At 40.5% G+C, this 25,820-nt stretch overlaps 1 protein-coding gene across 1 annotated transcript in view; it reads right to left on the bottom strand.

The window, feature by feature from the left end:
• cplx2 (complexin 2) overlaps nucleotides 1–25,820 on the bottom strand; it is a 109,622-nt gene that overhangs the window by 45,968 nt on the left and 37,834 nt on the right. The window contains exon 3 of the mRNA XM_034182304.1: nucleotides 2,998–3,167. Coding sequence (XP_034038195.1) covers nucleotides 2,998–3,028 — 31 coding nt within the window. The 5' untranslated portion in view covers nucleotides 3,029–3,167. The remainder of the gene's footprint in view (nucleotides 1–2,997; nucleotides 3,168–25,820) is intronic.

The following is a 25,820-nucleotide window of genomic DNA, read 5'->3' as shown; positions in this document are numbered from 1 at the left end:
AACCTACCTGTGGGGCAAATGCACTGATAACATTTGTCATAACCTCTTGAATTTCAAACTTTACACTCTTCACCCTGTTTGTCACTCGCTTAACCTTCAATGGACTCTATAGTGCAGCAGATAACAGAATATTTACAGAGGAATCCTTCAAATCTGGAAACAAGCACCAACATTGGCACAAATACTCCTTAGACATTGCTCTTTTGAAAAAAAACTGAGTATCCACTTGAATTTTCGGTAGGCAGCCAGGTAGGGGTCAATTGAAGAATTACACAGGGGTCAAAATTTAAAAAATGTTTCATTCATATTGAAAGCTATACCACATTATATGTCTGATCACAATGATACCAAAAAGGTATAGTTTGGACTATCTATGACTGCATGTTTTGGAGTTATGGGGTAAAAACAGCAAGAATGGTAACAAAGGTCAACATTAGTTTGTACAGGGGTCAGATGTTAAAGTTGCTCTAAATATTGTAAAATGTGATGCAAATTATTGGTTGAGTTAATAGGGTTTTAAAAAGGAATAGTTTGCACTATGTGGCATTCTTAGTTATCATGTTATAGGGTAACATATGTCACATGTCATAGAATCCAATGGACGTCGACATTGTTCTACCTTTACCTTGCAGACCAAGCATTCAACACAGTCAAAACTATTTCATTTATTAATCCTATTAGTTCAACCAATAATTTGCACCACTTTTTTACCAAAATTGGAGCAACTTTAACTTCTAACCGCTGTACAAACTGAAATTGACCTTTGTCACCATTCTTGTTGTTTTTACCCCATAACTCCATAACATTCAGTCATAGATAGTCCAAACTATACCTTTTTGGTATCGTTGTGATCAGACAAATAATGTGGTATAGCTTTCAATATGATTGGAGCATATTTAAATTTTGACCCTTGTGTAATTCTTCAATTGACCCCTACCTGGTCGCCTACTGAAAATTCAAGTGGATACTCAGTTTTTTCAAAAGAGTAATGTTTGAGGAGTATGTGTTCCAGTTTGGTGCTTGTTTCCAGAAATGAACAATTGTTACAGTTATCTACTCCACTACTAAATATACTCTTCCATTAGAATGACCCCAACATCATTTCTCTTCCCATCCACATCATGATACAACCATTTGACACCACTGCTGATGTTCCTGGCCTTACTTTCCTTTCACTTGGTCTCTTGTACTCATGGTATGTCTACCTTTCTGCTCTCCATCATATCACCCAACTCTCCAACCAGTCATAGTGCCATAGTGGGCTATTATTTACAATTTTCACGAATGATTTGCCATATATTTTACATAAAGCTAGTATAGTGATGTATGCAGATGACGCAACCATTTATACATGAGCACACTCACACAATGATCTTGAAAGTGTTTTAAATATGGAACTGCACAATGTAGTTGACCGGGTAACATCTAACAAGCTAGTGTTAAATACAACTAACTGTATGATTATTGGCTCCAGTTGCGTTGTTATGAAAAACCCCATAATAAACATTACAATTGATAATAGGATAATAAATCAAGTACATGAGACCAAGCTGCTGGGTATAGTGGTAGATTCCAAATTATCATGGAAAAACATATAAATAATATTTTTGTAAAAATGGACAGGGGTATATCGATTATGAGAAGATATGCAAGGTTTTTAAGTTGTACTACAACAACTTGTGCTATTAACCTATTACTAAGTATATCTGGACTATTGCCCAGTAGTTTGGTCAAATGCTGCTGGAGAAATGATAAATAAATTTCAGATTATTCGCAATAGGGCTGCTTGTATAGCACTTAAGTGCAGTTATAGGACAAATATCATCACAATGCATAAAAATTTAAACTGGCTGTTAGTCAAAGACAGACTTTTATTTTCATTTATCATTTTTACCAGAAGGATTATTGTCACTAAGTTACCTTATATTTTGTTTAAGATTTTTTTTTCTTTTAGTTCAGAAAATCATAGTTACAGAACCAGACATGGTGTGGTGGGAAACTTTACGCTACCTGTACCTAGAACCAATGCCATCAAGAACACTGTCATATTTAGAGGTATGAAGGAATGGAATTTATTACCGGATCACATTAAACTCACTGCAAATGAATGTTTCTTTAAAAAACTTCTGAATTGGCATTTATTGGTATAATGAGTAATCTGAGTCAAACCTTTAAACCAGAGGTCTCAAACCAGTTCCAGAAAGGGCCGAGAGGGTGCAGGCTTTCTGTGCAACCACCCACTCCAGCAGGTGATTTCACTGATTAACTGATTTCACCTGCTCAAAGTGATGTTAATCAGTGAAATCACCTGCTGGAGTGGGTGTTTGCACAGAAAGTCTGCACCCTCTCGGCCCTTTCTGGAACCGGTTTGAGACCTCTGCTTTAAACGTACGAGGTCTGTTAGAAAAGTATCCAACCTTTTTATTTTTTTCAAAAACCTGATGGATTTGAATCACATGTGCTTGAATGAGCCAACCTTGAACCTTTGTGCACATGCGTGATTTTTTTCACGCCTGTCGGTTGCATCATTTGCTTATAAGCAGCCTTTGTGTGAGGATGGGTGGAGTCTCTCGTCATTTTTTCTTTGCAAGGAAATGGCAGAATGACTGGAGCAGCGTGACTGCATCAAATTTTGCCAGAAACTGGGCGACAGCCAGGTGGAAACCATTCGGATTATTCAGACGGCTTTCAGTGACGATCCTCTGGGCATCACACAGATTAAGGAGCGGTACAACCAGTTTAAAGACGGCCGCACAACGGTGGAGAGCGAGCCGCGCTCCGGTCGGCCATCAACATGCTGAAATGACCGGATCATGGTCCAGGGGTCTGAGGGCTTTCATATGGCTCAGAAGGATCAAAGTCAGTTCAGCTTCAGTGAGCAATCAACACCTAAAACTAAAACCAGGATCTGAGTTTGCAATTTATCTGAACATCTGAACCAGAAAATTAAGTCTCCTGTTCCACCAGCAGGTCATAAAGTTGGAGTCATGCACTTACCTCCTAAAGCTTGTTTCATGACAAAATCCATGATTCCTTCTGATAAGCGCAGGCGTCTTTCTCAAAGCCAACGAGAAGTGAGCATGTAGCCACCAAACCAGGGTTCTCCGGACTTCTAATGACTTTGATGTTACCCGTCTGCAAGGGTCTTTAGAGACTCTCTGCTGGATCTGAAAGAGGCCAAAATAAGGAGAAACCATGTGGTTAAAGCTGCAGTGTGTCGGACAGATATGGAATATCGCATTCATAACAAACCATTCATTTAAGGAATAAAGGTTAAAAAGGTCTGCTGCTGTCTTTACACATTGCACGCTGCTCCTGTATGTTGTTGCTCCGGATATGTTACGTTGTGTGCGCATGGCGGTGTTTGAGGAATCATTTCTCTGTTGAATTTGTATTCTTTTAAACATAAAATTTGGCAGCGGTGCTGTAATTAAATACAGCTACTGAGGATTGTTTTTCACCGGCGCGGCTCCACCTGAAGCCCGAGGCGTCAGCGCAGTTCCACCGGCGCGGCTTTACCGAGGCCCGAGGCACCAGCGCGGAGTTATCTGACCATGGGTCCGAAGAAGGCACTGACGGCGGAGGAGGGAGACGATATCAAAAAGTCCCTGGACTTTTTGTCTGTGGAAATCTCTGTTGTTAAAATGCAGCAGAAATCCATTATGGAGCTGGTGGAAGAAGTGAAGGCTCTCCGGATCCAGAATGCCGAGAAAGACCGGCGTCTGGTGTACCTGGAGAACCGTGTTGCGGAGTTGGAACAGTACACAAGGATGAACGACGTTATTATTACACCATGACACAGACCAGAGGAACCTATTCATCTACTACATCATCTACATCTGGAGACAAGAAGGATATAACTCAAAGGATTGCTGATCATGGAAAAGTAGAACTGAGAACATTTAAATACACAGACCACAATGTACTGGACTTGGAGCACGATATAGACCCGGACAATAATTTCTTCTCAAATATCAATGACAGTTGTTGCTATTATACAGATGAACAGTTTAATCGGATCATTAAAACGGATAACAATTATCAATAATCCATTTCAACAGCAGAAGTCTATATGCAAACTTTAACAACATTAAAGAATATTTAAGTCAATTTAAAAAAATATTTAACATAATTGCTATATCAGAAACGTGGATCAATGAAAATAAAGGAATGGATTTTGAACTGGATGGATATTAATTTAATTGTGTAAACAGAAAGAATAAGAGTGGAGGAGGAGTGGCTGTGTATGTGGATAAGAACATGGATTATAAAATAGTAGACAATATGACAACTGTGATTGATAACTTATTAGAATGTATAACTATTGAAATATGTGAAGAAGAAAGCAAAATTGTATTAGTCAGCTGTATATATAGAGCACCAGGATCTAGTATTGAAACATTCACTGACTGTATGGGAAAAATGTTCTCAAAAACTAATCAAAAAACTGTGTTCATTTGTGGTGACTTAAATATTGATCTGCTCAATCCAAATAAGCATAAAATAACAGATGAATTTATCAGTATAATGTACAGTATGAGTTTATATCCAAAAATCACCAGGCCAAGCAAAATTACATCCCATAGTGCCACCTTAATTGATAATATATTCAGCAATGATATTGAGAATAACACTGTGAGTGGATTATTAATCAATGACATTAGTGATCATCTACCAGTTTTCATCGTTTATAATAGAAACCATCGGCGGAATCAGCCAGAGGAGAAAATAAAATACAGGCGAGTGCGGACAGAGGAAAACATGAACACACTAAAGAAGGATTTACAGGAGCAAAACTGGGAAAAGATATACAGTGAAAGTGATGTTGATAGTGCATATGAAACTTTTTTACAAATATTTACATCATTATATGATAAAAAATTGTCCAATTAAACAAGACTACAGAAAACAAAAAATCCAGATCGACCATGGATGACGAAAGGGTTACGAAATGCATGTAATAAGAAAAATACACTGTATAGAGAATTCATAAAACTAAAGACTAAAGAGGCAGAAAATAGATATAAGAAATACAAAAATAGATTAACTAATATTATATGGGTATGTAGGAAGGAATATTATAGTAACATATTATATAATAACAAAAACAATATTAAAGGAATATGGGATATATTAAATAGCATTATCAAAAATGGTAATACAAAACAGAGTTACCCTCAGTATTTCATTGATAATAATGTCAAGAAGGAAAATAAGGATGAGGTAGTCAACGGTTTTAATAATTTTTTTGTAAATATTGGAGCAAGCTTGGCAGAAAAAATTCCCAATTCCCAACCTGAGGATTGGGATAATAATCTCATAGAAAGAAATCCCTGTTCAATGTTCCTCACAGCAGTGGATGGAAAAGACATTATAGACATTGTGAATAATTGTAAATATAAAACATCTACCGATTTAAATGAAATTGATATGGTGGTGGTAAAACAGGTCATTGAATGGATTATAGAACCATTAACATACATCTGTAACTTATCATTTCAAACCGGTAAATTTCCCAATCAAATGAAAATAGTTAAGGTTGTGCCGCTGTATAAGACTGGGGATAGACACCACTTCACAAATTATAGACCTGTTTCTTTGCTTCCACAATTTTCCAAATTATTAGAAAAGTTATTCAATAATAGATTAGACAAATTCATAAATAAACATAAATTACTTACTGATAGTCAATATGGATTCAGAGCACATAGTTCAACATCACTTGCATTAATAGAATCAGTTGAGGAGATTACAAACGCCATAGACCACAAATTACATTGTTGGAATATTTATAGACCTTAAAAAGGCTTTTGATACAATCAATCATGACATATTAATCAATAAACTTGAACAGTATGGGATTAGGGGGTTGGTGTTGCACTGGGTGAGAAGCTACTTAAGTAACAGAAAACTGTTTGTGAAGTTGGGGGAATATACATCATCATGCTTGGACAATGCTTGTGGCGTCCCACAGGGGTCAGTATTGGGTCCAAAACTGTTTCTAATTTATATAAATGATATTGTCAATGTTTCCAAAATATTAAAATTAGTATTATTTGCAGATGACACAAGCATTTTTTGTTCAGGGGGGGGGGATTTGCAGGAGTTACTGAGGAGGATCAGTATAGAAATGGGAAAATTGAAAATATGGTTTGACAGAAACAAATTATCATTAAACTAAAGTAAAACAAAATACATTATTTGGCTATTGTAATACAGACATACAGGTTCAGTTACAAGTCGAGGGGGTAGATATTGAAAGGGTACATGAAAATAAGTTTCTGGGGGTGATAATAGATGATAAGATAAACTGGAAGACTCATATAAAACATATACAAAGTAAACTGTCAAGAAGCATTTCAGTTCTAAACAAAGCGAAACATATTCTGGACCACAACTCACTCTGCATTCTTTACTGCTCACTGGTTTTACCATATTTACAGTACTGTGCAGAGGTATGGGGTAATACTTATAAAGGTACAACACAATCACTATCAGTAATGCAGAAAAGAGCTATAAGAATTATTCATAATACTGGCTATAGAGATCATACAAATCCACTATTTTTACAATCCAAATTCTTAAAATTCACAGACTTGGTTCATTTTCAAACAGTACAAATCGTGTATAAAGCAATAAACAATCTACTTCCAGCAAATATTAAAAATATGTTTTTTAACAGATCAGGGGATTGCAGTCTGAGGGGGAAATTTAATTTAAAGCATCAGTGGGCACGAACAACATTAAAAGGTTTCTGTATTTCTGTCTGTGGGGTGAGGATGTGGAACAGATTGGGAGTGGGGCTCAAGCAATGTCCAAGCATGAACCAGTTCAAACAGCGGTACAAAAATATGGTTTTTTTCTAGGTATAGGGAGGAGGAAGGGTAATGAGGGTTAGGGTGTTTTTGTTTTTTGCTTCGGCTTGTAAATATATAATATTTTGTATGTAAGTAGGTATGTGTAGGTGTATATTTATGTTTGTGTATATATGTGTGTATATGTGTATATATATATGTGTATGTATGTTGATGTATATATACATACACACATATATATATATATATATATATATATATATATATATATATATATATATATATATATATATATATATATATATATATATATATATATATATTGATATCGGTTTAGGTGTGTAGGAATCTATGTGTATATGTGACAAATGGTATTACTGGTTGTGGGGAAGAAGGGGTAGGGATAAATAAGCTGATGCTTCACCCTACCCCTTTTTGGACATGTTGGGTACACAGTAGGAACTTTTTTGTTGTTGTCTTTTCTGATCTATCTTGTAATTGTTGTTGTATCAAATGTTCGAAATAAACAGTTTTCATTCATTTTCATTCAACCCTGTTGTGTCTGATGATTTGTGGAAGTTAATGCTGGATTTTATGGTCGCAAATTGAGTTTTAAAACGGATATTTGTGACCGTAATCCAGCGTTAATGTCCGCAAATCATCAGACACAGGGGGGTTGTTTCCATTCTAATCCAGTTCCATCATTTGTACTGTTTATTTTGCTGTAAGTCGGTCAGCAAAGTTTACCGTAGCAACAGCGTCATTTCTCTCACTCTCAGCTGACAGCGCCATTATTGATATCTGCGTAGCTATGCGGTCAGTGAAATTATTGAACATTTTGCCACTGTCAACACAATATTTTATGCTTGGAAATCTCACACAATAAACCAATCAGATTTGCGGAACAAATGTAATTGGATTAGAATCACGTACTCGTATAATCACTTGCAACAATGAACTGATGTGTTTTCGTAAACTCATAATGAGTTTACCAATGAGCTCAACACGGACATACTTAATCCTTTCACATTTTGCAGTGCAACTGGAAGGCTGAAGAAAGAAGAGGAATTAGGGTTTGCTTCTCTAGTTTTGAGTGCAGGCTAACAAGTTTGACAACTTTCGTAAAACGTGATGTTGAATGTTTGCTGGAGGGGAGACCGTTACTTTCTACTGTGGATCTGGATGCACATTAGAGCCCTGCACGGGACTAATTTTCTTCATCCTGCTCCCGTCCGCTCCAACTGAAATTCTGACCATTAACGCCCGCACCCACAATGTGTGTATTACCCTCCTTCCTGTTCCAACAATGTGTATTTTCAGTCCCGCTGGCACCCATGAAATGCTGAGAATTTATGCCTGCGCAGTTATAGACATGCATTATTATTATTTTTTTTGTCTCCTTCCATCCCGCAGGAGAAAACACGTCATTTAGGCTAATGTAGTGTAGCACATGTGCACACCACAGCCTGTGCTGTTACATAACATAAGGACATTTAAATTCCAAAAGTAAAAAAGAAGGATGAATAAACATGCATTGGGCAACATATTAAAGGATTATTAACAGAGTTTGATGTCTGTACGGGAAAATATCACATCGAAGTGTCAGTACAGACTGATCAAGGTCCGTGAGAAAACCACAGACAAACCACATTATTGTGGAGTGCTTTTATTATTTTATTAATGGAGTTTATTTTGTCTAGTGCTTTGATTGCTGGGAGAGCCCTGTGTAAATAGTTATTGTTATTACTATTTCTTACGAATGCCTGAATGTTTTGGAATATAAGTTGCACTGGAGTATAACTTGCAGGACCTCCCCAACTAGTAAAAAAAATGCTACATATACTCCACAGAATATGATCATTTAGAATATTTGAAAATTATGTGGCCACAGATGAGTCATTTGTGCAAAGCCAAGCAGTCGTACTACGTGTGTAGTGCAATACCACAACTACTAATGCACTCACACCGTGTGGTGTTTCTGTACCATATCTGTCATGACTTTATGTGGCTACTGCATGCAATGTCTTGTGGTTTTTTTTTTCCAGAATTCTGGTAACAGAAAAGGATCAACAATTTGATATTGTTTGAGATTTTTTAAAGAAAGCAGTCATAAAGTAGTAGTATAGTAATGCATACCACCACTCAGAGTGTCTCAGTGCACCTTGTTTTTCACTGGGTGGCAGATAGGGCCCTTTGCCTATTTGATCAACTGCTTCATATTGATTTCTGATTCCTTCTGTGTTATTACACCTGGTGAACCATCATTTCTGTTCAGAAGCGGATCTCTCCTGCATCCTCCCTCATCTCTGGTGTCTTATCATTACACTAACATTTAGCGCATCTGAACAGTAATGGAACAAAATGGGACGGGTCACCACGTCCAGCTGCACATCTTTTGATTCTGGGCAGTGAGATGGAAGATGAAAATCCATTTGTAACCGTGACTGAGCACTTGAGACTCTTCACACAGACAGGAGATACGATCAGCAGGACGTGAGTCATGATTCAACCATCAGAGGAAAAAAGCTTCACAAGCTGATGAACAAAACTTCAAGAGGCTCATCAGACAGAAAAGGATAAAAGTCTGAAAAACCATCAACAATTTTAAATGCACTCAATGTGTTTTTATTTTCTGTCAGCTTCACATCTGGTAATGATCACAAATTGATTCTGTAAAAAATAAAGAAAGATATATATATATATATTTGTTTGTTTTATATATTTCATATATATGTTCATTTTAAAATAATGTAAAATTCAAACATTACAAACAAAAATATAAAATATAAGTGAACAAATCATTGAGAAGACAAAAATACCAAAAAAAAAAGAAATGTGTTCATTAAAATAAGAAGTAAAACTTTTAAATATTAAATAAAACTTGACATCAGTCACCTGATCTAAAGTACAGAGCCATGAAACCTGCCTCTCCTGCCTGTAAAAACCCAAAGCAACGGTTTGATAAAATATGGGAAAGGTTCTTGCATAAACAAAGGCTGATTGATGAATACGTTAAGAAGATTTCCAATGTTTCAAATAAAAATTGTGAGTTAAAAACAATGAGAGAATCCATATTTATGATCCCAGATTTGCCTTAGAATGGAGGAAAAAGGCCATAGAGTTTAAAAATAATTCAGTGGGAGTATATCCCTGGACCCCGAAGGCATGTACAACCAAGTCACAACCCCCCACCCCATCCATCGCCTGAAGCCAGATCAGGCCCTGCTGAGGTCCAGAAGAACATTTGTTGCATCACCAAATTTAAGTAAGCAGATGAATAATGTCCTAGAAAATGTTTTTGGTTTGTTTGAAATTTGATCCAGGGCATATTATGAATCCAGGATCCAGAAGAGGTTTTAAGCAGGTGAGTGGTCTTGGTGGTTGTTTGAGGGACTGTGACACTGAGCAGTCCTCAGTCTGTGCTTTGTCAGGAACTCCTGAAATAAATTGTGGATGTCAACAGAAAAGTGCTGAAATATAAATATAAAAATATGGAGGAGGAATGAACTTGACGGGATCTTGTTGGCAGTGATGGTTGGGGACAGAGCATCGTGATGATGGCTTCTTGTATCGTTACTGAATCACAAACAGAACACAGACTGGTGTTTTTACACGAGGACCTCTGAAGAAAAGGACACATTGAGGCCCACCAGGTCACAACCTGAAGTTAGAGTTATGTTGGGTAACAGTAAGAATCTGGTTTTAAATTATTGAGACATGAAGGCTCTGCTCTGGTGTAAAAGGCAGAAAGAATCAAGTAGAGCAGCCATCACTCTCCCTGCTGGTCACAGATCAGCAGAACGTCTCATCCTCCTCCTGTGAGAGTTTAAAACCTCACATCACCTTCCTTTTCACGCACAACAAAGACCCCGTGCCATCGCCCAAAGGTAACCTCCCCATCCTGCAGCACCCACCCTCCCTCTCTTCATCTTCAGTTTTTAATTTCATAATCCCGGCCCTGGCAGCGGCGCGTGACGCAGCTGGATAATGTTATCAGGACCAGGCAGGACGGTGCACTGATCCTATCCCAGTAATTGGAAGTTGTTTCTTAGTTTCATGCCAGAGACAGGAAAGGGAGCAGCTCAGGAAGGAGAAGAGCAAAGTGTCAGCAGGACAAGTTTATGACAAGGAGAGGAAATGAGTGAGGGGGAGAGGAAAGGTGGAAGGAGAAAGGAAGGATGAAACCAAGGAAGCTGGAAGAGAACAAAGGGAAGATCATTAGGAAACAAAAAATCCAAGAAAAGGAAAGAAAAGAAGGGAGAGATGAATAAACAAATGAAGCAAGAAAGGACGGAACAAAGCAAGTGTGACGGAGGCCAGCAGGAGTCGCTGTGCACGTGCCAACAGGCCTCACTCCACCTTGGGTCAAAGGATTCCGGGTTTTAGGCGCCTGGACAGAGCGTCCGCCTTCCAAACCGGATATCGTGAGTTTGCATCCCAAGTGGGTGGAGTCAAAAACACAATGCAGATGAGAGAGAGTACAGACGCTATGCAAGGAAGATGGAAAAGAACACAGAAATCAAAAGAACAAAGAAAAGATAGTGGATAGGAAGGAAGCCGCAAGGAACCAAAGAAAAGTAATCAAAGGCATTAAGAAGGATAAGAACGAAACCATCAAGGAAAGAAGAAGCACCAAGAGAAGGAATGAAGAGAGGATGGCAGGACAAAAACAAGGAAGCTGCAAGGGAATAGAAAGCAAAAGAAGGAAGAACATTAGCAATCGAAGTAGGGCTGCAGCTATCGATTATTCTGGCGATTAATCAACTAATTGGATAAAAAGTAATTTTGCATTTTTAAACAACATCAAGAGTCCACGGCTCTCCCTAAGCAATGGCACAATGTCGCTGCGCCAAAGTCTTGACATTTTGCTGAAATGGGCGATGGGATGTGGCTTTGTTTGTTTGTCGCCCCCCCCCCCCCCCCCCCCCCCCCCGCCCAACTTGTAGAATTTAACCATTTTTAGTGTTTTGTTTTGTTTTTGTTTTTTTGTTTGTTTTTTTAAGGTTGGTGGACTGTGTCCCTGCGTGAATTTTTTTATCCATCTTTCTCTGCGATTTAGCAGATGCATTTCAGCTGGAGGTTGAACATGCAAGCCTCACAGGTTTTTGTTTGTTTATTTGTTTTTTAATTTAAGTTACAATGTTTGTGGAGTGCCTTTCTGTGTGGAGTTTGCGTGTTCTCCCTGTGTTTGCGTGGGTTTCCTCTGGGTGCTCCAGTTTCCTCCCACATCCAAACACATGTGGGTTAGGTGGATTGGAATTTTTAAATTTTCCATAGGTGTGCGAGTGGGTGTGAATGTGTTTGTTTGTCTGTTTGTGACCCTGCGACAGACTGGCGTCCTGTCCTGGGTGTATCCCGCCTCACGCTCTATGACTGCTGGGATAGGCTCCAGCCCCCCGCCACCCTTGATTGGACTAAGCGGTTGAAGATGACTGTGTGTGTGAGTGTGTTTGTGGAGTGTTGGTTGTGTGTCACCCAAAAAAGCAAATATTAAAAAGTGACACACTCAGTGCAAGTCTGAGCAAAACACAGAAGAAAGAGTGGACTTTTGCTGAGAGGATCTTTCAGAAACTGTTTGTCAGTGTGGCCGGGGATGGAGCTGTGACTCGCCCGGTGTGAGCGGTAAATGCACAGTCAGTCTATTTCAGATGATCAGTGCAGACCGTCTTTCTCTTAAAAGGCTTTATTTTACTCTGTGTGTTGTGTTGGACAGCTGTAGCTTTTGGTGCTACATTGCTCTAGTCTTCTGTTTTTTTTTTTTTGTTTTTTTTTTTGTCTGGGGATGCCACACATTGGACTGGCATATGTACTATAACATTAAACAGAGCTTTGAGGCACAGAATTTGCCTCAAACATTTTTTGTAATTGAATTATTCAAGTTACTTGACTAATCGTTTCAGCCCTAAATCGAAGGATAGGAAACAAAAAACAAGAAAATGAAAGCAAAGAAGGGGAAGGAGGGAAGAAGGAAGGGCCAAAGAAAAGGACAAGGAAAGACAAACAAGGAAAGAAGCAAGTGAAGAAGAAAGGATAGAAGGAAGGAAGAGGGGAAGGCAGAAAAGCAAGGAAACTGAAAGAGCAAGGTGAAAGAAAAGGAAGGAAGAACATTAGGTAAGGAAAATGAAAGGAAAGCAAAGAAGAGAGGGCAGACGGAAAAAAAAATGAAGGATAGAGGATAGGAAGGAGACTGCAAGGAAGGAACAGCAGAAAGAAGAACACAAGAAAAGAAATCGAAGGAAGGAAGGAAGCCATCGACTTATAACGTCTGTGTGACTCTATTTAGGGAATAACCCCCTATGTCTGATGATTTGCGGACGTTCATGCTGGTTATACGGTCGCAAATTGAGCTTTAAAACTACTTTTTACCAGCTCCGCCTACGCACCGCCTTTAAAAACGGTATAAACGGTTGTGTGACATATGAATGATGACATGTCCAACCCCTCAGTGTATTTCAGGACGTTCACAAACAAACACACAACCGAACAAAGAAAACGCAGCTGATGAAGTGAAGCCAAAACAATGAGTGACATTTTCACAGTTAATTCATTCCGCTGAAAAAGAAGTGATGAGAGCATTAAAGCGCTGCTGCACCAGACAATAGAAGCAGCGACTCTGCTGACATGTTTGTCTCTGACACAGACAGGCGGCACTGATTCACTGACATTTTAACCGTCTGCTGTGTAATTTCTTATTTGCATGATCCTGAATGTCAACTCATCCATCATCCTGTTTTTGTTATTCATGTATTCACCCATTCATCACCACTTAACTTAAACGTCTCCTTCTACAATCCTTTGGTTTGTCTGTCTGTCCCTCCTCAAAGTCTACAGGACCGTCCCATGGCAGGGAGGACAGGACATGATGGTCATCCCTCCTCACCCTCTTCCATTAATAATGGCATGTTGTTGGTATAAATCCCCTTCTAAGCCTGTATATCCAACTGGTCTCACGGCAAGTCGTGATTCAGGCAGCATGGTGGTGGGGTTCTAGTTAGGGGTCGGGGGGTAGGAGTAGGGTTAGGAATAGTGAGTTAAAAAACACCCCATCACAAAAATTTGACTCATTTCGTCACGGAAGCATGAAAAAAAACCGTTGAGACTGGGCTGGAATATCCCAACGATGGGAAATTTCACTTTTTATTGTGAGATACTGACAAGTCAAAATGAGGCAGGTGGTCGGGGGTTAACAGCACATTTCTTCCAAAGTTTTTCAGAAGCAAAAGCTGCAGAATCCCCCAACATCTGTTACAAAATACATGTTATTTCAAAAGAAATCAATTGTGTATAACCATTATCAGATTGTCCAATCAGATCAAGGTGGACAACTGCTGGAGCTCACTGAGCACAAACAAACAGATACAACACTCTTCAAAATGAAGCGTTAATCTGAATAATTTATAATTTCGTTGTTAAATGGGAAACAAAATATACAACCTGCAGACAGAAATGCAAAATTTTCAAGAGCATAAGTTACATTTTTTTACTAGTTTGGGAGGTCCTGTGATTTATACAAGTGCAACTTGTATACCGAAAAATCACACATTTGTTATTAATAATATTAATTAGAATGACGCTTTATATTGGACTCAGGAATCAAAGCATGAAACAACTCTTATAATAAAAGAATAAATGCCAACAATAAAAGTACAGTACAACAATGCACAAAAATCACAAATTAAAGAGCTGATAACAGACAAAAAGGGTCAACTCTGGTGCGACTTATACTACAGAGTGACTTGTAAACCAGTATGACTTATACACAAGAGTGACTTATACTACAGTGCGACATATACTCGAGAGTGACTTGTAAACCAGTGCAACTTATGCTCCAGAGTGACTTATAGTACGGTGCAACATATACTCCAGAGTGACTTATACTACGGTGAGACATATACTCCAGAGTGACTTGTAAAGCGGTACAACATATACTCCAGAGTGACTTGTAAAGTGGTACGACTTATACTCCAGGGTGACTTATACTATGGTGTGACATATACTCCAGAGTGACTTGTACTACGGTGTGACATATACTCCAGAATGACTTATACTATGGTGTGACATATACTCCAGAGTGACTTATACTATGGTGTGACATATAGTCCAGAGTGACTTGTACTATGGTGCGACATCTACTCCAGAGTGACTTATACTATGGTGTGACATATACTCCAGAATGACTTATACTATGGTGTGACATATACTCCAGGGTGACTTATACTATGGTGCGACATATACTCCAGAGTGACTTGTACTACGGTGTGACATATACTCCAGAATGACTTATACTATGGTGTGACATATACTCCAGAGTGACTTATACTATGGTGTGACATATAGTCCAGAGTGACTTGTACTATGGTGCGACATCTACTCCAGAGTGACTTATACTATGGTGTGACATATACTTGAGAGTGACTTATACTACGGTGCGACATAATACTACAGTGTGACATATATTACAGAGCGACTTGTAAACCAGTGCAACTTATACTCCAGAGTGACTTATACTATGGTGCGACATGTATTCCAGAGTGACTTATACTATGGTGCGACATATACTCCAGAGTGACTTATACTACGGTGCAACATATACTCCAGAGTGACTTATACTACGGTGCGACATATACTCCAGAGTAAGTTATACTACAGTGCGACATACACTCCAGAGTGACTTATACTACGGTGTGACATATAGTCCAGAGTGACTTTTACTACGGTGTGACATATACTCCAAAGTGACTTATACTATGGTGTGACATATACTCGAGAGTGACTTATACTACGGTGCAACATAATATTACAGTGTGACATATACTACAGAGCGACTTGTAAACCAGTGCAACTTATACTCCAGAGTGACTTATACTACGGTGAGACAAGTATTCCACAGTGACTTATACTATGGTGAGACATATATTCCAGAGTGACTTATACTACGGTGTGACATATACTCCAGAGTGACATACTACGGTGCGACATATACTACAGAGCCACTTGTAAACTGGTGCAACTTATACTCCAGAGTGACTTATACTATGGTGCGACATATAGTCCAGAGTGACTTGTACTATGGTGCGACATCTACTCCAGAGTGACTTATACTATGGTGTGACATATACTCGAGAGTGACTTATACTACGGTGCGACATAATACTACAGTGTGACATATACTACAGAGCGACTTGTAAACCAGTGCAACTTATACTCCAGAGTGACTTATACTATGGTGCGACATGTATTCCAGAGTGACTTATACTATGGTGCGACATATACTCCAGAGTGACATACTACGGTGCAACATATACTCCAGAGTGACTTATACTACGGTGCGACATATACTCCAGAGTAAGTTATACTACGGTGCGACATACACTCCAGAGTGACTTATACTACGGTGTGACATATAGTCCAGAGTGACTTTTACTACGGTGTGACATATACTCCAAAGTGACTTATACTATGGTGTGACATATACTCGAGAGTGACTTATACTACGGTGCAACATAATACTACAGTGTGACATATACTACAGAGCGACTTGTAAACCAGTGCAACTTATACTCCAGAGTGACTTATACTACGGTGAGACAAGTATTCCACAGTGACTTATACTATGGTGAGACATATATTCCAGAGTGACTTATACTACGGTGTGACATATACTCCAGAGTGACATACTACGGTGCGACATATACTACAGAGCCACTTGTAAACTGGTGCAACTTATACTCCAGAGTGACTTATACTACGGTGCGACATATACTACAGAGCCACTTGTAAACTGGTGCAACTTATACTCCAGAGTGATTTATACTACGGTGCGACATATACTCCAGAGTGACTTCTACTATGGTGAGACATATACTCCAGAGTGACTTATACTACAGTGTGACATATACTCCAGAGTGACTTATACTACAGTGTGACATATACTCCAGGGTGAGTTATACTACAGTGCAACATATACTACAGAGCGACTTGTAAACCAGTGTAACTTATACTCCAGAGTGACTTATACTACGGTGTGACATATACTCCAGAGTGACTTATACTATGGTGTGACATATACTCCAGAGTGACTTGTAAAATAGTACAACTTATACTCCAGAGTGACTTATACTATGGTGCGACATATACTCCAGAGTGACTTATACTATGGTGTGACATATACTCCAGAGTGACTTGTACTACAGTGTGACATATAATCCAGAGTGACTTGTACTATGGTGCAACATATACTCAGAGTGACTTGTACTATGGTGCGACATATACTACAGAGCGGCTTGTAAACCAGTGCAACTTATACTCCAGAGTGACTTATACTACGGTGCGACACAGGGGTGTGCTGGGAACATTTTTCAGCCCGGGAGTTTCATATCCAACCGGCCCACAAACCGCCAGCACACAGGGATAATAAGAGTTCTGCTGTGGCATTTATGTGCTGACTGACTGTGAAAATTGGGTGGCTTATAATAGAAAGTAAAAGTTAGTTAAGCTGGGCATACACTGTACGATATTTTCAATCATTGTACTTGGCTCCAGTTCAAACTGTGCGACAAAACCACAGGGTTTAAAAGTTCAGAGTGCACGATTCAGGTTCTCACACTGTACGGCCCGATGCTCTGATGCGATCTGACTGCTCACATTGTACATTCAAAAAACACACGTCGGGAAGCAAAACGTAACAGAAGCTTTTTTTTGTTTTTAAAAAAAATTTATTTCATGCCTATCAGTGCGCACAGTGAATGAAATCAGGTGGGGAGACTGAACGCATATGCACGTGCGTGCACACACAGCAGACAGCAACATGATTCATGAGAGGCCGGTAAAAAAAGAAAACATAAACATTCATAACAGGTGTTGCTATTTACACTGTTGTATAAATAAACTATATTTCATATGGAGTCTTACAGCTGTGCTCATCTGTCGTAAATCCTGTTGTTGTCTGCTGTGTGTGCGCGCGCGCGCATATATGTTCAGTCTCCCCCACCTGATTCCACTCACTGTGCGCGCCAATAGGCATGAATATGATATTAGGTTATTGCGAGGGAATGCAATAAAAAACACAAGACTTTACATGAGATCACTGTTTGCTCTCTCCGGTGTTTGCTCATGCACAGTGCACGAGGTAATCAGTGCGTCAATGCTTGTCGCGCTGCTTCCACAGCGCGGAACTCTCATGAGTCACGACGGCCGACCAAAATATCAAACAGGTTTGATTTTTATCCGATCATACGATTCCCCATCGGGAGGTGGTCATGAGATGTTAAACGCAGCTCGTTACTCCATGTAGACTGCACGACGCAGGACGCACGATTAAGCTGAAACTCGGCGCAATCCAAAAAAGTCTCGCACGAGTGAAAAATCGGCTGAAAAAGGCCAAAAATCGCACAGTGTAAATGCAGCCTTAGTTAAAACAAGAACAGTATTGTTAACTCACCAGTACACCACCTAAGGCTGATGTACAGTGTAAGAACATGAATCTTGCGCTCTGAACTTTTAAATCCTGCGGTTTTGTCGCACAGTTTGAGCTGGAGCCAAGTACAAGGATTGAAAATTTCGTACAGTGTATGCCCGGCTTAAGTCAGTGAAGTCTGTAAGTAGCTGGAAGAGGTGGTACTGTACTATAAATGTTGATACGGCTGACATCCTGACATCAACAGGCACGTAGCCTGTTATTCCCGGCCCTATTTACCATTTCCCTTGAAAACATATCTGTGAGCTTTGCACACTTGGCAGCAGCTTCCTCCAAAGCTTTTCTTTTTCTTAATCTAGCTTTTTCAGCTCCACCTGGCTTTTTTCTGTCCATCTTTTCACTCACGGGCCACTCCTCCTATACTTGCTAGTAGTGCAAGTCCCATCTGGGCGCACAGGGCTTGGTTGGACTGAACTAACTGTAATGAATGCATAGGGGTGTTAAACGTGTAATGGTATGTCCCTACCTTAGGCTTTGGAAAAGATAACAGCGTTGCAAAAGAAGCAGTCTTAAGTTATTTTCTTGTGAATTTTCGTGATTGTAAAACATTTATAACCCTTAATGTCTTCTCTTTAAGATACAGCAGCCCAAGTGTCTTACTGTGTAGCCTAACAGTTAGTGGTGGTCATATATGTATGCATATATGACCACCCCCTCACAACGGCCCCAGGTTGGACCAGCCTACCGGGAAAACTCCCGACTCTTCCGATTACCCAGCACGCGGTAGGTGCAACATATACTCCAGAGTGACTTATACTATGGTACGACTTAAACTCCAGAGTGACTTATACTATGGTGCGACATATACTCCAGAGTGACTTATACTATGGTACGACTTATACTGCAGAGTGACTGTACTACAGTGCGACATATACTCCAGAGTGACTTATACTATGGTACGACTTATACTGCAGAGTGACTGTACTACGGTGCAACATATACTCCAGAGTGATTTATATTCCAAAGTGACTTACACTCGAGAGCAACTTATACATCTGTATGACTTATACTCCCAAGTGATGTGTACTCTGGAGCCACTTTTACTCTGGAGCAACTTATACTCCGGAGTGACATATAGTTTGATTTGAGTTATATATGGGGTTTTATTCTTCAAGAGGCATTTTTGAACAGGTGCAACTTATACTTTGGAAAATACAGTGTATATACCGCATGTGGCCTGGAAATGCCTCCATAGGCATGCCTCCAGGAGTTGCAGAAGGGGGTACGGATGCCTTGGTGAACATAGGTGATGAACAGACAGCAAGATGGCAGCAGTCCACAATGGAAACATCAGAATATCTGAATGCGAGCTTTAGGTCACCTCCTCCGGATCCGACATTTACGTCCCTGAATTATCAGACAACGTCATTAATTACAGGACACGGCGACATGAAGTGAGCAGGATCCGTCGCCATTAAATCTAACATGTTCTGAAATGAAGCTGTTGGTGTCCCCGGACTCCCACATTCACACACTATCAACTCCGACTTTTCCAGCCTTATGGATGAAGCCACAGAGTTGCCCCCCACCCCCCCAAAACAAAGGAAGATGGAGGGGGAGGAAGTGAGCTATATATCATCAATGACGAGTTTGTCCATTTGTCTCGTGTCTAAAAAAAAAGAAAGAAGGGGATGAAGAGGCTGCTGAAGTGGACAGAAAGAACAAGACCGAGCTTCGAGAGAAATGAGGGCAGAGAGATGGAGGTAAAAAAGAAAAGATGAAGGATGACACATGAAGGACAGGAGTAAATTTAGAGGTGAAGGAAGAAATGAATTATAGAAGAGTGAAGGCGGTGGAGGAAATGGAAACAAGAGTGAGAGTGACGGATGAAAGAAATGTGTGGCAAAGAAAGAAAGTAAAGTAAATGGAAGCAGATAAGGATAGATAAAAGAAATGAAAGACAGAGGGAGACAGAATGAAAGTGAGAGAAGGTGACACCAACGAGAGAACGAGGACAGAGAGGGAATTAAAGGCAATTAGAGGAAGACTCAAAGTGCAGAAGAGGAACCATCCTGAAACAATTTAGATGAATGACATTATTCCTCTAAAAGATTTATTTCTTACATTTCAGAACTGCATTAACATCACGTTGGTATTAAGGTGTCATCCGGATCCTAATCAGGATCTGCATGGAATTATCCTGTGATTATTTGTCAACTCACAGATTTCATCAAAATCTGTGGATTAGATCAGTTTATTAAACAAATCTTTTCCATTAGACGGCGCTGTTCACTGAAGTAGCAATACCATAGAAATCATTGCGATATCATTAAGATATGAATATAAAGTTATACATTAAATGGATCCATCACAAAACGGAATCAGTGTTTCCTTCACCTGATGTTGTTGAGTCTGGGAACGTGCTCCGGTTGACCCACCGCTCTGTGAAACCGAGCTGGGAGATGGACTGGTGGTCCATATCTCTCCTGCTAAACAAGACATATTTCTGAGAAATATGAATCCTAGAAGCATTTTTTAGTACAACTAAAAGTTGGGAACCTGACATTTACACATGATTGTGGTATGCTGAGTTCAGCTAGCCCTGTTTCCTAGCTGAATTTTGAGTTCAATTACCATCAACAACATAAGTGCTGAATTGACAGCTTTGGGTACTTTTTATTGGGACAGACACTAACAACATTTAAATAAGTGCACACTGTTCACATTGACACATGACATGTGTCGACCTACATTTTTAGGCAGAAGTAAGTCTTATGTAGGCCCTGAGCCTTGTTGGTGCCGGTGCTTAATTGTGGAGTTCAACCGTATGTGCGTTTCCACTGAAGGAAACGCACATATTTTTGTCTTTACATGAAAATACAACAACAGTAAGTGCCTTTTCAATTTTAAAAAGTTAAAATTTGCATGTGTACGCTGTATTTACAGCACAATTATTGCTGGGATGCAGAACTGCCGATTTATGCCACGACACGCACAACTCCACAAAGCCGCACATCTCAATAGAACACCATCTTACAGATTAAATAAAGTCTTTTAATCTGAACTGTTGCCAGGATTCATCATCACAGGTGAAAACTGTTCTCCACATGACACCCTTGTTTTGGAAGATGACGTCTGGAAAGGCGTTAATTCGTTATGATGGAGGTTACTTGTTAAGGGTTTTTTTTAGAAGTCCTGTTATGGTCTGGACACAGGTTGAGGAGCGGTCCAGCGTCTGACTGAACCCAGCACTAAATAACCAGAAGCAGTTCCAAAAGAAACAAATTTATTTTCTTCCCACTGTGCTGTACACAAAACACAAAGAAATAAGTCTGGTGGGGTGAAGAGGCAGCGCGCTCTCCCAGCGCTTCAACGGATCGGAGCCCGAACGTTCTGGACTCAGGAGTTCCGCCGACACCCCCCAGGTGGCTTTTCCCAAGACTGTACTCTGCGAAGGAGGAACAGAGGTGAGGTTATTCAGTACTTATATCAAGAAACACTATTTAGAGGCACACTTATCAGCAACACATTCAGGACTGATTTCAGGCTTAATTCAAAAGAACAGCTGCTCACAGCTTGTAGAGGATTATCAATCCGCACGCCACAGCCGCGAGGAGCAAACGAGCAATTCTCTTCAATACTTAAATTTAGCTGCGCAACCACGCCACATTATATTCGCAGATAAGCTTTTAAGGATAATCACCTCTGACGTGTGCTGACAGCGCTTGCCTCTCACCCTCGTCCTCCTTCACAGGCGCAATGTCAGCTTCTGGAGCAGCCCTCAGCGTCCTCAAACGATCGTCACACGGTCGTATTCTCCGGCCCCTAAGCCCAGATCACTGCTGGCTTAAATGCAGTTCTTCATCTCTTCATTGGTACCAGCTGAGAGTCCTTAGAACTGCACGCGAATGTCACAGGTGTCGTAAATCGTCCCGATTAGAGAATCGCACGTGAGTGCAACATGTGCAGCAGATCACCGTGACAGAGGTGAGAGACTCTTCTGCAGCACATTCTCCCCAGAGATCAGCCTCAAACCACCTGGGAAGGAAAACAAACACAAAAACCACAAAACAGTGTCCAGCCAAGCCCCCAACACACAACAAGTCCCTCAGTGTTTGTCTGTGGAGCCCTCAGATGGTCAGGGAGGGAGTTCCAAATATGAAGGGCAGCTGAACAGAAGGCCCTGTCTCCCATGGTGTGAAGCTTGGTGTGAGGGCGACGGAGAAGATTAGTGTTGTATGAACGGAGGGAACGGGAGGATGTGCGGGGAGTGAGGATGTCTTTGAGGTATGTGGGGGCATTGCCATGGATGCATTGGTGGGTGATGAGAACAATCTTAAAATGGATTCTGTAGGTGATGGGGAGCCTGTGAAGGTTATGGAGTATAGGTGTAATGTGCTCCTGTTTACATACTCTCATCAGAATTCTAGTTATACTGTCTTGAATGTATTGGAGACTTTAAAGGTTTTTTCTTCCAAAGATCCCAAAGAGCAGGGAGTTACAGTAGTCAAGCCTAGCGGAGACAAAGGCGGGTTTTTCAGCATCAATGAAGATGTCATACTGCAGTGTAGTTTCAAGTTGCTGAAATGGTTCAGTTTTTGCTGCCCAAATATCCATGAGTGGAACTGGAAAGAAGTGAAGTCTGTGTCACCTAAAGAACTACCTGAGGAACAGCAGTAGGCACAGACAAACCAATGACCCAGTGTCACTCCTGGCAATTAACCCTCAGAGAACATGGCCTCTGGACAGAAACCAAATCATTGATACTTTTGCTCTTAACCACAACAACAGGCGCATTGTGCTGTTATGAAGACATCAATGGGAGGGGAAAGATTTTCTCTCTGCCTGCCGCCGTTAGCATTTTTTTCCTCCTGAGGCTATAGGCTACATGTGTAGGTCTGTGAATATTTGTACTGAACAGTAGCCTAGGTTTGTGTGTGTGATTTTGGTCATTCCATATGTCATTAGTGACTGTTGTAGATCAAAATGAGGCTATGTGTACGCACGCCCGTGAATGTGACAGAGGTGTAACAGAGAGCCGTCGTGACACATGCGCCCATAGCACCCTCATATGAATACCAAACAAACCCATAGCACCTGCAGAAAAAAAATCTCTGGAGCCGCCACTGGTTCCTGTGGCCAAAATTGTCATCAGGTTCCCAACTTTCATTTTAAAAAATGCTTCTAGAGCCTTAAACAGGGCCCTTTTCTTGAAAAAATACATCTCATCTTCAAAAACAGCCTCACCAAACACCTCAAGACTCCATAAGGTCTTCTCAATGCTCTCTCAACGTCACAGGCTGAGCTGCCACAGACATAAACCTCACTGCTGAAATAAGCCTGCTGGTGTGAACAGCAAATTCCCGGTGATAATTACACACGTTATTACTGTGGTCGCACTGACCAACTCCTATACTGACAAAAAAAAAAAAAACCTGAGACCCAAAGAGGGACCCAAACCAAACTTGATTATTATAAATGAGACCCAACTCAACTTGGATGCTGGGTCGTGTCTCAGTTTGTGGCCAAAAGCATTTATCTCTTTTTTTTTTTCTAGGACTATGAAAATTCAGCAGATGAAACCGAAACTATCCACATGCCTCATTTTCAAACACAAACATGGGATCTGATCCACAGTCGTGTCAGCAGAGATGTCAGGACCAGCCCAGACTCAAGTTTTTCTTTTTCTTTTTTTTTTTTGTCATGCTCCCGTCACAAAAAGACTCACATTTTCGTGACAGTTTCTATTTATTTATTTATTTTTATTTCACTATCTCTAACTTTCTCTCTTCCCCTAACCCTAACCCCCACAGACCCCCCCCCCCCACCACACACACACCCTCCAGCATCACAAGCCCCATTTGTGATACCGTGACAAAATGAACTTGTGCTCCCGTCACGAAAAGCGCATTTTGTAACGGGAGCACAAACGATAGATTAATTTATTTTTCTTGATGCCATCAGGAGCTGGCGTGAGATTAGGTTGGTCAGATGATGGACGTACTGTGTTTGCGTTGCTCTTTACACTCTGGTGACTTGCTGAAAGACATTTTAACAGCTTGACGTGTCTACAGGTGACAATTCTTGCTGTAGTCACAAGTCAGCAGCTAACGGCTGCAAAAAGCACCTTCGTCTTCCAGGTCAGCGTGTTCAAGCCCTGAAGCCAAACACCTGTGACCTGCAGACGGCTCCATGTCAGCTCACAACTGTTCGCTGCTCGAAGACTGTTCAGGCAAGACGGACGCAGGCGTGAGCCACGTGTCACAATACAAACAGTGCTGCTATGAAATGATACAGCATACAACTCTGTCCAAACCTGTAGACCAGCAGGTTGAGCACCAAAAACATTGATGACTGCTGTCATAGAGTCAGAAGGACACACTTGTGGGCGTGTCACACCACATATCCAGTGTTGTGTATCATACTATGAGTAGAGGCGAGCAGGATACCCAGGCGCTCCCTGGGTGTGAGATCTGTCCTTTAATTAAAGCCATCAATAAAGACAAAATTGAGTGGTATTAAAGACAACTTTAGTCCTTTGCACTGCACTTTGATCTTGACTGATCAACAGTTTGATCTACTTAACATTACTCAGTGAGCACAAGATGTCATTTCAATGTTGATTTTTGGTTGAAAACTGGGTGATGCCCGTCTGAACGTCTTTTCGCCGACTTTTAAACCAGAGAAAATGTGGCTACATTATCAACGTCTCACAAAACACAAATGTTTTTCATTAAATGGGAGATTTGTTCAGATGAAGCTTTAAACTGAGGTGATACCGATTATTGTGGTGAAATTTCTCCAAATCCATTTTTTACTGTTCGGTCAAATCTGGCTTACAAAAAGACGTCTTTTCAACCCATTTAATGATTAACATAAAATGTCATAAATAGAGAGCTGTGTCGACTGTACGCTGTCAAAAAGACGCCTCCAGAACTCTGTCATTTGAACAGATTTTCAAATCAGAATTTACATTTCTAGTTATTATGCATGAACACTTGGAGTTTTTATCTGGAGTTCGTGTTTTTGCTCGGTGGCTGTAGGATCGTAGTTCAGAACAACGTAACAATGAGACCTGTAATGTGAACGAGCCAAAGAAATGTGAGACTTTATGATAACGCCACACTGTGAGTACTTTTACTGCTGTCGCTCAACAAAACAAACCACTCAGTTTCCTGGGGTGCCTCACGGTTCGCCAGAAGCACCTTGGTGCCAGCTGAAAGTCCTTCTCCATGGTTACACCAAACTCCTCCCACACCCGCTGCTTTGCCTCCCCCACAGCAGAGGCTGCTACCCTTCGGGCCTGTTGGTACCTTGCAAATGCCTCAGGAGTCCTCAGACATTATATATCCCGGATGACTCCTTCTTCAGTCGGACAGCTTCCCTGACCACCGCTGACCACCACAGTGTTCGAGGGTTGCTGCCCCTTGAGGCATCTAAGACCTTCAGGCCACAGCTCCCCACTGCAGCTTCAGCAATGGAAGCTTTAAACATTGCCCATTCTGGTTCAATGCCACCAACCTCCAAAGGGATCAGGGTTGGGTAGGATTACTTTGAAATGTAATCCAAAAGTAATCAGATTACAAGTA

This window comes from Thalassophryne amazonica, chromosome 11 (genome assembly GCF_902500255.1).
Source record: "Thalassophryne amazonica chromosome 11, fThaAma1.1, whole genome shotgun sequence".
Taxonomy (NCBI): domain Eukaryota; kingdom Metazoa; phylum Chordata; class Actinopteri; order Batrachoidiformes; family Batrachoididae; genus Thalassophryne; species Thalassophryne amazonica.
Note: the sequence above shows the minus strand (reverse complement) of the source record. Positions and strands in the feature narration are given on the sequence as shown.